This window comes from Anolis sagrei, chromosome 2 (genome assembly GCF_037176765.1).
Source record: "Anolis sagrei isolate rAnoSag1 chromosome 2, rAnoSag1.mat, whole genome shotgun sequence".
Taxonomy (NCBI): domain Eukaryota; kingdom Metazoa; phylum Chordata; class Lepidosauria; order Squamata; family Dactyloidae; genus Anolis; species Anolis sagrei.
In genome coordinates this window covers 174,697,682-174,712,061 of record NC_090022.1, presented here as the reverse complement: position 1 = coordinate 174,712,061, position 14,380 = coordinate 174,697,682, and the positions used below count along the sequence as shown (strand labels likewise).

General features: G+C 42.9%; 1 protein-coding gene across 1 annotated transcript in view; it reads left to right on the top strand.

Annotated features, from left to right (window-relative positions):
* The window catches only part of IQSEC2 (IQ motif and Sec7 domain ArfGEF 2), a 331,690-nt gene that overhangs the window by 289,510 nt on the left and 27,800 nt on the right, over window positions 1-14,380 (top strand). Inside the window, 2 exon segments of the mRNA XM_060763237.2 lie at window positions 6,142-6,303; window positions 9,298-9,420. Coding sequence (XP_060619220.2) covers window positions 6,142-6,303; window positions 9,298-9,420 — 285 coding nt within the window.

Below are 14,380 nucleotides of genomic sequence, written 5' to 3'. Positions count from 1 at the left end.
CTTGTTTTCTGCTTCCTTAGAGACTAGGACGTGGAGCAATGGCTTCAAACTACAAGAGAGGAGATTCCATCTGAACATGAGGAAGAACTTCCTGACTGTGAGAGCTGTTCAGCAGTGGAACTCTCTGCCCCGGAGTGTGGTGGAAGCTCCTTCTTTGGAAGCTTTTAAGCAGAGGCTGGATGGCCATCTGTCAGGGGTGATTTGAATGCAGTATTCCTGCTTCTTGGCAGGGGGCTGGACTGGATGGCCCATGAGGTCTCTTCCAACTCTTTGATTCTATGATTCTATGATTTACATAGCGAAATTGTACAGAATGAAATACATACAAACATAAATAAATTAACATAGATCAAAAGCTCTAGTAAAAAGCCAGGTCTTAAGTGCAAGAGTAAAAGGCCCTAAGTTGCGCATGGCTCTCATATAGGGAGGCAAGGAATTCCATAAGGCAGGGGCAGAAATAGAGAAAGCCCTGCGCCTGGTACTTTCCAAATGCACTTCTCTAGGACCCGGTATATAGAGTAAATCGCGCAAAAACACTTAAAACAATACAATAATTAAAATGAACAATTTTAACAAATATTTATTATTTAAATTTATTTAAAACTTTTATATCCCGATCTTCTCAACCTCCGTAGAAGGACTCAGACCAACTTACTATATAAATATAAACTTATTAGTTTTTCAGTGGGAAGTGTGGGCCTGCTTTTGACTGATGAGATAGGGTTGTTGTTGTTGTGGCTTTCAAGTCATTTCAGACTTAGGTTGACCCTGAGCAAGGGTCAGGGTCGTCGTCCCCCCCCCCCCCCCGGACCTTAGTTTGAGGATCCCTGGGCTGGAGGAACAGTGTGGTGTAGTGGTTTGAATGCCGGATTGGAACCACACTCGGCTATGGAAATCCACTGGGTGACCAGATAAGCTGCTTTCTCTCAGCCTCAGAGGAGGGCCAAGACAAACCCCCTCTGAACAAATCTTGCCAATAAAATTCCATAATAGGTTCACCTTAGGGTTGGCATAACTTGCAGGCACATAACAATATGGTGCTTTCTATTCTCTTGCCCTTAGACCCCAGATTCCTGTTGGTGTGGCTTCAGATCTGGCTGGATCAGTTCAGGAAAGCACTGTTTCTCTTCTCTCATAGGTTAGTTGTAGGTTTGACATCAGCCCAATGAGTGCATAAATGCTCTTTGGCATTTCTAGAGCAACCTGTGCCCTGTATACTATTTACTACTTCGTTGGTTACTCTGTTTTTGTCTTTCATGAAGTTAAGTTTGGGAAAGTCTAACAAAGAGTGTAGCCATGTCTTTGTTAGGATTATCTGACTGCCTTCCTCCCTGAGACCCAGACCAGTTTGCTTTTGGTTAAGTGACCTCAGTAACAAGCTTTTCCAACATCCTAAGCAGATAATATTGAGAAAAACATAAATGAAATAAAATCACAGCAGTGGTGCTGTGACATCTTGTGGCCATTAAGTGAATTTCAACACTGAGTCTTAGCCCAGAATGATTCCAAGCAAGACTGTTTAAAAAAATCTTGGGGTCCAAGTCAGTTGTGCTCATAAATTTTCTTAGTCTTCTCACCACTTTTCTTTCTTTTTCCCTTAAAGCACAAAAACTGTCAAAGCAGGAAATGTAGCATGCAGCACAATATACAGTGGGCCTTTCAAATCCACTGGCGTTCCTTCCAGAACCTCCTGTGGATACCAACATCCATAGATGCTCAAGTCCCTTTATATATAAACTAGCCGTCCCCTGCCACGCGTTGCTGTGACCCACTCTGGTGGTAATGGGGGTTCTTTGTGGTAGGTTTGACCCAATTCTATCGTTTGTGGGGTTCAGAATGCTCTGTGATTGTAGGTGAACTACAAATCCCAGCAACTACAACTCCCAAATGTTAAGATTCTATTTTCCCCAAACTCCACCAGTGTTCACATTTGGGCATATTAAGTATTTGTGTAGAGTTTGGTCCAGAACCATCATTGTTTGAGTCCACAGTGCTCTCTGGATGTAGGTGAACTACAACTCCAAAACCAAAGGACACTGCCCACCAAACCCTTCCAGTATTTTCTGTTGGTCATGGGAGTTCTGTGTGCCAAGTTTGGTTCAATTCCATCATTGGTGGGGTTCAGAATGCTCTTTGATTGTAGCTGAACTATAAATCCCAGCAACTACAACTCCCAAATGACAAAATCATTTTTTTTGAGTGAAGGGCATACATTAGGTTGTTAAGTGTGTCTTGTGTCCAAATTTGGTGTCAATTCGTCCAGTGGTTTTTGAATTCTGTTAATCTCACAAACGAACATGACATTTTTATTTATATAGATACACAATAAAATTATGTTCCCCCTATAAATGACAAAATAAAGCTTTCCCTTTTGGATTAAAAAAAAGGTGTAAAGTAAAGATAAAGGTTTCCCCTGACATTAAGTCTAGCCATGTCTGACTCCGGGCAGTAGTGCTCATCTCTATTTCTAAGCCAAAGAGCCGGTGTTATCCTTAAACACCTCCTAGGTCATGTGGCCAGCATGGCTGCATGAAGCGCCGTTACCTTCCCACAGAAGCGGTACCTATTGATCTACTCCCATTTGCATGTTTTTGAACTGCTAGGTTGGCAGAAGCTGGGGATAACAGTGGGAGCTCACCCTGCTTCCTGAATCTGTGGATACAGAGGGCCAACTGTACCTTTTGATGGCTAATGCTAGAATGCTTCCATCTGTAATAATCTTTGATGTATGACAGAATGAGATGGTAGAGTCATGAAGCAGAATAGACTGTTTTTACATTGTTCATTGTTGCCATTTTTAAAGTTTACCTCTATGTGGAAGTTTTTTTTAGTAGAAAACCTATACAGTAGGCAAAGGGTAGGGCTAGAAGCTTTCTCTGATGTTGCAGCACATACATATTTTAATTACAGTGAATTTGGCTATGTTTGATGAGATGGCATTCAATAAGGGCACTACATACCATCATTCTGAAGTTGTTCAGTCCATTCTAGCACTTTATTCGACCAAGACTTGACCATAATGGGGAGGGGGACTATTAAACCCAGCTTTGGCTTTGTAACCAATTTATTTCTGCAGCCCCCCAGCCAAGGCTGCCCTGGCCTTTGAAGTGTGTTGCTACCTGAGGGATAGCCAGTACCATACCATGGTCAAATAAATTTTGCTGAATATCCTCTTTCCAGAGCTGTGGCTGCTGCTCCTCTCATTGAGGAGGATGAGATGGAAAGTATCATCTGTGCCCTGGGTATGAGGAGAGATGTCTGGTAGGCAGAAGTGACGCAGACTGTCAGGACCAGACTGATCTCAGTCTGGGAGCCCCTTTGGTCTGTGGCAACCAGGTTGTGTGTGTGTGTGTAAAAAGCTCGGCACCTAGCTGAAGCACCAGATGGAGAAGCTCCAACGGTTTTGTCAACCAGGGATCTGATGGTTTAAGTCAGTGTTTCTCAACCTGGGGGTCGGGGCCTCCCAAAGGGGGTCGCAAGGGGGTGTCAGAGGGGTTGTCAAAGACCATCAGAAAATACAGTATTTCCTGTTGGTCATTGGGGTTCTGTGTGGGAAGTTTGGTCCAATTCTATCATTGGTGGAGTTCAGAATGCTTTTTGATTGTAGGTGAAATATAACTCCCAACTACAACACCCAAATGTAAAGTCTTATTTCCCCCAAACTCCACCACTGTTCACGTTTGGGCATGTTGAGTATTTGTGCCAAGTTTGGTCTAGATCCATCATTGTTTGCATCCACAGTGCTCCCTGGATGTAGGTGAACCACAACTCCAAAACTCAAGGTCAATGCTCATCAAAACCTTCTGGTATTTTCTCTTGGTCATGGGAGTTCAGTGTACCAAGTTTGGCTCAATTCCATCATTGGTGGAGTTCAGAATTGTAGGTGAACTATAAATCCCAGCAACTGCAACTTCCAAATGACAAAATCACCCCCCCCCCAACCCCACCAGTATTTATATTTGGGTATATCGGGTATTTGTGCTAAATTTGGTCCAGTGAATGAAAATCCATCCTACATATCAGATGTTTACATTACGATTCATAACAGTATCAAAATCATAATTATGAAGTAGCAACGAAAATAATTTTATGGTTGGGGGTCACCACAACATGAGGAACTGTATTAAGGTGTCACGGCATTAGGAAGGTTGAGAAACACTGGTTTAAGTGGATTGATGGCAACACTTTTTGAAATCTGGCCTGTAGAGATGACATTAGAATATCATGTCCCATCTCCCATTGTGATTCCTCAAATGTGATCTATGTATAGCAGTGTTTCTTGGAGTTCTAATGCTTGCAAGAAACTAGTTAGTAAATTGCTTTGTTGTTGTGTGCCTTCAAGTTGTGTTTCTGACCTATTTCAGCCCTTAAAGTGAACCCATCATGGGGTTTTCTTGGCAAGATTTGTTCAGAGTAGATTTTGCCTTTCTCTGATGCTGAGAGAATGTGATTTGTGCATGATTACTGAGTGAGTTTCCAAATCCAAGCTGGCATTTGAATCTGCTCAAACCTCTGCCCCATATTCACTAGAAAATAGTTCTTGCAATACATAGTATTGTGACTATGTACAGTATTGTCGGAGGCTTTCATGGCCAGAATCACTGGGTTGTTACAGGTTTTTTCGGGCTATATGGCCATGGTCCACAGGCATTCTCTCCTGACGTTTTGCCTACATCTATGGCAAGCATCCTCAGAGGTAGTGAGGTCTGTTGGAACTAGGAAAATGGGTTTATGTATCTGAGGAATGACCAGATATATTCTCTTAACATATACTTTGATTGTGCCATGGTCTAGAGGCATTCTCTCCTGACGTTTCGCCTGCATCTATGGCAAGCATCCATTCCACAGATATATAAACTCCTTTTCCTAGTTCCAACAGACTTCACTACCTCTGAGGGTGCTTGCCATAGATGCAGGCGAAGCGTCAGGAGAGAATGCCTCTAGACCATGGCCATATAGCCCAGAAAAACCTACAACAACCCAGTATTGTGACTACTATCCATTAAAACTAGGGCTTGGCAACAGAGCTGTATGCTGTGAGCTGCTCTTAATTTTTTGGGTTTTTTTATTGCAGGCGCAAGTAGAGTAATACACATCTCAATAATGAAATTACACTTACATTATCACTCAATATAATGTATGTTATTTACTTAACCTTACCAATCCCAATTCCTTATCAACCAGTTGTGCCCATTAGTTTTTCTCTCCCCCATCCCTTCAAAAACAGGGTAACTGATGAAGTAGTTCTGCTTAGTAACTTACCATAATTTCATATGGCTTCAGAGTAACAGAGCTTTCTATGGCTTCACTGTATGGAGAGAGAGGACTACCTCATGATTCAAGTGCTGGCTTGTACTTTGCCTCGTGCCACTGCCTCATTGTCTGCTGTGGGTGTTTAAGCATTGGCAAAATGGACGAGAGGAGAACGTGTTTGATGCCATCAAGTCAGCAGTTTGCACCTCGGATCTTTTTTTAAGCAGCTGCAAGTAACCATTTAATCTCCAAGCTTGCCCAAAAGATGAAGATTAATTGTCATGCTTTCATTTAGGGAAGTGCGGGCCTGCTTTTGGCTGATGAAATAGGATGGTTGTTGTTCTGTGCTTTCAAGTCATTTCAGACTTAGGTTGACCCTGAGTGAGGGCCGGGTAAATAACCTTGGAGGGCCGCATCCGGCCCCCGGGCCTTAGTTTGAGGACCCCTGGCCTAGATAGTTCAGACAGGTCAATAATCTATTGGCCCTGCTGGACCGTCACTTTACCATCCATGTTGACATCTCTGCTCCCAGGGGCTGACAAGCACAAGGGATGGCGGCAGTGGCCATGTGGACTGGACCAAATCAACAGCACGCCAAAGCTGGGATAGCTGCAGAGCTTCAGGCAAATTCCAGCATTTTTAACAGGGGCTTTAACCTTGTTAACCCCACGATATCCACCAGAAGTGGCAGAACATTGCGGTGACAGTCTAGAATCAAATGCACAATGAATACTTGGTTTATTTACGCCTTTGTGGAGAAGTCCCTAGCACTGTAACCCAGTAGCAAAGCTACATTTCTGTTTCTGTAATTGGCTCTCTAGACTGGTGGCTTCCAGATCTAAAATGGTTTGAGACATTCATATGCATTTCTTCTCATCCCACCGGCAGGAAACCAGAGAAGGGTATCCAGTATTTGATTGAGAGAGGTTTTCTATCGGACACCCCGGTTGGTGTGGCACGCTTTATCCTGGAGCGGAAGGGGTTGAGCCGGCAGATGATCGGAGAGTTCCTGGGCAACCGGCAGAAGCAGTTCAACCGGGATGTACTGGAGTAAGGAATTCTACATATCTACTCTCCCTTACCCAACTATTGGTTCAATTTTTACAGTCCACTCTGTTCCCAGGGTCATTGAAGGTTGCATAAATATTGACTCTTTGTACATTTATTTATTTATTTATTTATTTATTTATTTATTTATTTATTTATTTGTTTGCAGTATTTATATTCCTCCCTTCTCACCCTGCAGGGGACTCAGGGCGGATTACAATATTTATTTATTTATTTATTTATTTGCAGCTTTTATATTCCGCCCTTCTCACCCCACAGGGGACTCAGGGCGGATTACAGTGTACACATATATGGCAAACATTCAATGCCAATTTTTGACATACAAACATATACAGACATACACAGCGGCTATTTTAACTTTTTCTGGTTGCCAGGGGAGCTGTCGCTTTCATCGTCCATCTGCAACGCATGCTTCCCCGCTGGAATGCTTTGCTGGAGTCTTCTTTATGGCCTCATAAATCAGTTAATTTAGCCTCCCCACACTTTAAGGTGGTACCTAATTTTCCTACTTGACAGATGCAACTGTCTTTCGGGTTGCAAAGGTCAACAACAGGCTACACACAATTGGTTGGAAACCCACTCCAACCCAGGCTGGCTTCGAACTCATGACCTTTTGGTCAGAGTGATCTTAATGCAGCTGACACTCAGCCAGCTGCGCCACAATCCCGGTGCAATATATATGCATGGCAAACATTCAATGCCATAGACACACAACATATATAGACAGACAAAGAGGCAATTTAACATTCCAACTTTTCTTGAGGGTATTCTGGCCACCAGGGGAGCTGTCCCTTCACCGACCATTTGTGACACTGATGAAGTACTTCCTCATTCTTTGCATGCTTGCTGGAGATGTTTATGGCCTCGTAAATTAGTTAAAGCAATGGGGAACGTGCATGGAAAGTCTAGTATTTAAAAGAGAAAAGGAAGTGGTGAGGCTTGCTTTGATAAGCGCACTACTTGAAATTATATATTGTGAATGGGACGCCTCTAGCTCAAATCCTCTTAAGGATCAGCATGTCATTCATATCCCTAGAAGTATGGAGTTCATACTACAGGTTTCCCTTAAAGGGTTGTTTTTAGTATTTAGGGGAAAGGCGTATATGCACAAAAATACTGTTATCGTTTCCAAGCTTATGGAGACCAGAAATCTCCATAAGCTTGGAAATGATAAAAAGTGTATAAAAAAGTAATTTTTACAAGATAAAGGAGAATAGAAATTTCAAGAAAAACTCCCCAATGGTTTTGTAAGTTGTCCATTCTACAAGAAATAGAAAATGCAGTAATACCACAAACTTTTGAGAAGAAATTTCCAGCTCTTAAATGCAGATTGTTAGTGGTATGAGTTGCCTGGGGAGACTATGTGATCATATTTTCTAAACTAAAACAAGGGCTAGAAAAAGAGATTTTCTCTCTAACTACACAGATATCTATAAGTACAATGTAAATACACAAATGTCCTGTTGCTATAATAGTCCCATCACATTTGTTCCCTATGCTTGTGTACTATGCGAATTAATTGAGTATTCTCATGATTAATTGAAGTGATGCTTTCGTTGGAAGTTTATAGCAGCAGGGCATTTGTGTATTTACATAGGAAAAGAGATTTACCAGGAATGCTAGTTCAGTGTATAGTACATCTGTGAGAGGAATACATTGGCTAGATATGAATGGAACATTGTGGCTTCCACATCTTGGCTGGATTGCAACCCCCATTAGCTTTAGCCATCACAGCTAAAGAATGCTAGACTTTCCATGCACGTTTCCCATTGCTTCCATTAGATGTTCTGTTGTGTTCTTTCCACCTTATGAACTGGAATTTGTGCAATTGCAGAACTGCAGAGTATACCTTCAACCACGTCTTTTTCTCACAGTGCATTAAAGAGAAAGTATAGATTGTAGCATACTGTGAGTGAGGGGTTATAGAGGAGCATCACTCTGAAATTATGTGACATTACACTTTTGCTGCTCAGCAAAACCATTTCCTCTACCTTGGCAGCCACCTCTCCACAAAAGTCAACACTGACACTGAAATACAACACCGCCTGAGCTCTGCGAGTGCAGCATTTTTCCGAATGAAGCAGAGAGTGTTTGAGGATTGGGACATCTGTAGGGATACCAAGGTGCTTGTTTATAAAGCTATTGTCCTCCCAACCCTGCTATATGCCTGCGAGACGTGGACAGTCTAGAGACGTCACATGCAACTCCTAAAACGATTCCATCAGTGCTGCCTCCGAAAAATCCTGCAAGTCTCTTGGGAAGACAAACGGATAAATGTCAGCATGTTGGAAGAAGCAAAGACCACCAGCACTGAAGCGATTGTCCTCCGGCATCAACTCTGCTGGACCGGCCACGTTGTCCAGATACCCGACCACCATCTCCCAAAACAGTTTGCTCTACTCCAAACTCAAGAATGGAAAACGGAATGTTGGTGGACAGGAAAAGAGATTTAAAGATGGGCTCAAAGCCAACCTTAAACACTCTGGCATAGACACTGAGAACTGGGAAGCCCTGGCCCTTGAGCGCTCCAGCTGGAGGTCAGCTGTGACCAGCAGTGCTGTAGAATTTGAAGAGGCACGAATGGAGGGTGAAAGAGAGAAACGTGCCAAGAGGAAGGCATATCAAGCCACCCCCAACTGGGATCACCTCCCTCCTGGAAACCAATGCCCTCACTGTGGGAGAACATGCAGATCAAGAATAGGGCTCCACAGTCACCTACCGACCCACTGCCAGTACACCAATCTTGGAAGACAATCCTACTCAGACAACGAGGGATCGCCTAAGTAAGTTTATAGAGGAGCATCACTCTGAAATAATGTGAGATTACACTTTTGCTGCTCAGCCCATGACCCACTCATGAATTACACTGGCTATTGATGCAAGATAGCACATGAAAAGATATCAAGATTCAATATGTGAATCTCTTTGCCCAACTCACCTTTGTGTGTCAATGTCTTCTTTTTTGTTGCCTTTTAGCTGTGTGGTAGACGAGATGGATTTCTCCAGCATGGATTTGGATGACGCTTTGCGGAAATTCCAGTCCCACATTCGGGTGCAAGGAGAGGCACAGAAGGTGGAGCGTCTCATTGAAGCCTTCAGGTATGTTGATGGTACAGCCATTCTTCCAGGGCTTGGATTGGTGGGGGTTTTGAGGCTTCATTTGGTGATTAAGCCATGGACGAAAGGGAGCACGTGGATATGTCTCAGAATCCCTTTGGTTAGTCATGGCATTGAGAACCTTGTATTATGATGCTGCAGTGCATAATGTCTGAGATTGCTTTGGCTCATGAAGAGTGATAATTGTGTATGGGCTTCGGCTTCGATTTCTGTATGTATCTCAAGGGAGGCAGCTACTGGAATTCTGGCTTTGTTTCTTTTGTACTAGTCAATGAGGAGCCGAGAGAAAATATCAGAGTCTGAAGGAAAGGCCAAAGAGTTGACCGTACAGTAATTTGAACAAATAAAGTACTCATTCACACTCTGGCTCTGGTATAGAAACTCTACAGCCAGAGAGGCGTTGGAGCAAATCTCTACCTTGTGCTTCCCACAGCATTGAGAACGTGCTGTGATTGGTCTTACATGCGCATATATCTCCATTTGCATGTATCCCACCCACTCGATCCATCTGCCACAAGAAAGAAGGGACGGGAATTATGTGCGTAGAAATGTATGTGCATACACGCCTGAAAAAGCAGGGCATTCTGACACATAGTGGGTGTGCAAGAACAAGAGACTCACTCTTTCATTTCATCATGTTTAAAGATTGCATACCAAGAGTCAGAATGTGGCCAGGATCTTTAAGACTGATTCATTTTTAAGAATTGTCCCCATTCAGGTAATTTATTTATTTATCGTGTCATCAGCAACCATACCATTGTATTACATTTCTAACAGAACAAAACAAACAAACAGATAAAAAAAGCACAAATTTTGCAAACTTGGTAGTTGATTAAATGTCCTTTGACCAGTATCTGACCACTTGGAGTGCCTCTGGTGTTGCCGCAAGAAGGTCCTCCATTGTGCATGTAGCAGGGCTCAGGTTGCATTGAAGCAGGTGGTCTGTGGTTTGCTCTTCTCCGCACTTGCATGTCGTGGATTACACTTTGTAGCCCCATTTCTTGAGATTGGCTCTGCATCTCGTGGTACCAGAGCGCAGTCTGTTCAGCGCCTTCCAAGTCTCCCAGTCTTCTGTGTGCCCAGGAGGGAGTCTCTCATCTGGTATCACCCACGGATTGAGGTGCTGGGTTTGAGCCTGTCACTTTTGGATTCTCGCTTGCTGAGGTGTTCCAGCAAGTGTCTCTATAGATCTAAGAAAACTATTTCTTGATTTAAGTCGTTGACGTGCTCGCTGATGCCCAAACAAGGGATGAGCTGGAGATGTCACTGCCTTGGTCCTTTCGCTATTGGCTGCTACTTCCTGGCAGATGTCAGGTGGTGCAATACCGGCTAAGCAGTGTAATTTCTCCAGTGGTGTAGGGTGCAGACACCCTGTGATAATGCGGCATGTCTCATTAAGAGCCACATCCACTGTTTTAGTGTGGTGAGATGTGTTCCACACTGGGCATGCATACTCAGCAGCAGAATAGCATAGCGCAAGGGCAGATGTCTTCACTGTGTCTGGTCATTCAGGTATAATTATCATAAAGTATATGCCGCTATATGCACTGACAAACCCTTAACATACCTCAAGATTCATTATAAAATTGTTACAGTACTAAAGAACATATGGTCAACACTCTATAGCCACAGGTTTTGCACCTTCTCATTCATCCAATCCCAGCTTTAAAATATTTGGGTAAAAATCCCCCAAAAGGAAGACTTGATTTTGCCATGTTCCGAGCGCAACTCTGATATGTAGGCAGATCTAGCCATTTCACAGATCCTTAGGCTCTCTGGCAGTCTTTTGAGGTGTTCACAATGTTATAAAAGGGATTCCCAATGGCACAGTGGGTTAAACCGCAGAACTGCTGAACCTGCTGACCAAAAGGTCCCCAGTTCAAATCTGGGGAGTGGGGTGAGCTCCCGCTGTTAGCCTCAGCTTCTGACAACTTTGAAAACATGCAAATGTGAGTAGATAAATAGGTACCACTCTGGCAGTAAGGTAACGGTGCTCCATGCAGTCATGCTGGCCACATGACCTTGGAGGTGTCTATGGACAAAGCCAGCTCTTTGGCTTAAAAATTGAGATGAGCACCATCACCCAAAGTTAGACACAACTGGACTTAATGTCAGGGGAAAACTTTTACCTTTCCTACATAATGGGATTTGAGCATTCACAGATTTGAGTGTCCATAGAGGATCCTAGAACCAACCCCCTTGGTTACTTCAGACCCATTGTACTTTAAGAGCATATGATAAAGAGAGTTTCCAGTGCAAAAATAACATCCCGATGGATGTCAGATGGTGTAATACCGGCTAAACAGCGTAATTTCTCCAGTGGTATAGAGCGTAGACAACCTGTGATAATGCAGCATGTCTCATTAAGAGCCACATCCACTGTTTTAACGTGGTGAGATATATTCCACACTGGGCATGCGTATTCAGCAGCAGAGTAGCAAAGTGAAAGGGCAGATGTTAAAAACCTTGTCATATATTTTAAATCATGCAATCCCAACCTTCCTTTACTTAATCTAAAAATTACACTTCATCTATTCATTTAACTCAACGCCAACAATCATCAAAGCACTGTCATTTGTTCCGAAAAGACAGTCAGAGGTTTCCAGTCTTTCAAAACATTGCTCACATCTTTTCTTTCATCAAAATAGAAAATGTATTCATTTCCTTTTTAATAAGCAATCTTCTTTAGTGGGCAATAAGTCGCTCTCCCGTTTTGAGCATTAAATACTCTTGCAGTAATTGTCAAATAATGAAGTGTTTTGGGTTGTTGTAGGTTGTAATGTTCTGGGTTGTTGTAGTGTTCTTCCATGACTCCTTTCTAATTGGTAGTCCATCAATCCCAGAAGACAACGTTTAGCTTTTCATATAATCACAGAGTTCCTAATGTTTAGGTGGGATGTCTTTCCTTGTAGTTTGAATCCGTTGCTCTGTGTCCTGCAGAGAACAAATCTGCTCCACCTTCAATATGGCATCCTTTCAAGTATTTAAACATGATTATCGTGTCACCTCTTAATCCAGGATAAACATACTCAGCTCCCTCAGCCACTCACATCGGGCTTGGCATCTAAACCTTTTACCATTTCAGTCTCTCTACTCTGGAAACATTCCAGCTTGTCGATATCATTCTTAAACTGGACACACAGTGTTATTCCAGGTGAATTGTCCATTAGAGCAACTCAGCTGGATACCCTCAAGAAGTTTGACCAGGTGGAATGGCCCTATCCTACCTGTCACGATCTTCAGAAGCTAGGTCTTGGGGAAGCAGTTTTAAGTGGCACAATCTGTGCCAATTGTGTATTTATCAAAAGTCTTTGTCTACAAAAATAAGTGTCTCTTTCCACAATTGCATTACACAGTGGATGCATGGTACTGACACAATTTGTGAATTTTGTCGTGTCAGGAGCGACTTGAGAAACTGCAAGTCGCTTCTGGTGTGAGTGAATTGGCCGTCTTCAAGGACGTTGCCCAGGGGACGCCCGGATGATTTGATGTTTTTATCATCCTTGTGGGAGGCTTCTCTCATGTCCCCGCTTAGGGAGCTGGAGCTGACAGAGGGAGCTCATCCGCCTCTCCCCGGATTCGAACCTGCAACCTGTCGGTCTTCAGTCCTGCTGGCACAGGGGTTTAACCCACTGCGCCACCGGGGGCTCCTAATTTGTGAATAATCTTCACCTAATACCTAACCAAGGCCCCTTTCATATTCTGGATGCTTTTCTTAGGCCTGCGACTGATATATGGTATGTGTATAAACACACATCTGTGTCCATGTGCTTTGCCCCACAGTGTTCTCTCTTTTGTCAATAGATCTCTTGTTCCCAGAAACATTTGAAGCAGACGATCATTTAATGTTCTATCTTCATCAATGTAAACCAAAATTAAGATTTATCAGAAATCGCTCCTTGAATGGCAAACTGATTAAAATTAATCAAAGTTAGAAGTATTGTAGATGTAACACTGGACAATAAGTGCCTACCCAGACATCAGCCCCCTTGATTTCAATGGAACTTATTCCTTGGCAGTTTTGCACTGGATTTAATTCTAGATACTGTGTTTTAGTTGAGATCACATGTGTCAAATTCAGGATCTGTGTGCTGAATCTGACCCGCTAGGCCATTTTATGTGCTCCCTCCCCCCGCCAAATGCTGGACTACAATTCCTGTATTTGTTAGACATTATGACTAGAGTTGATGGATGGACACTGTGATCCAGTAACACCTGGAAAACTGCAGTTTGTTTGTTCGGTTTAGGATTGCATGGTTTGGATTTAGATGCAAGGCTTATGGATATGATGTTTGACCTCAGAGCCTCAAGTGCTGTTGGGATGCAGTTCCCATTATCTTCAGACCACATTGTGGATATAATAAAAAGTGATGGGAGTTGTCATTCGTGGTTTTTTTTTTTTACATAGTGGTTGTTGCTCTTTAGTTTTTTTACCTAGCATGGGGACCCAAGCTGGATAAAAACTAAAGAGCAACAACCACTATGTAAAAAAATTATAGTGAGCCCTCTGTATCCACAGATTTAATGGCCTTTTGATGGCAACCATCGAGGGCTGATGTGGCCCTCAATGAAAATGGGTCTGACACACCTGATTTAGATCAACAAGATAAGGAATGACAAAACATTTGATAGAGAGGCAAGGAAGGAAAAGAAAGGCACAACAATTTCTGAAACTGACTCGCATGCAAACCATAGTTAGCTGGGAGTCATCATTTCAATTGAGGTTAGGAAGGTTTCTTTCCACCCATTAACCCGGCATATAAGATTGTAATTTGGGGTAATTTATTTATTTATCGTGTCAGGAGCAAGCCAAACAATCAGGCATATCAAATCACCCTCAACAAAAGATTCCCCCCAGGCACTTCCAGGCCATTAAATGCTAAACAAGGTGGTCAGTTGAAGCATTCACACGTAGCTCTAGCAGACAAAAGTCCTTTGTCCC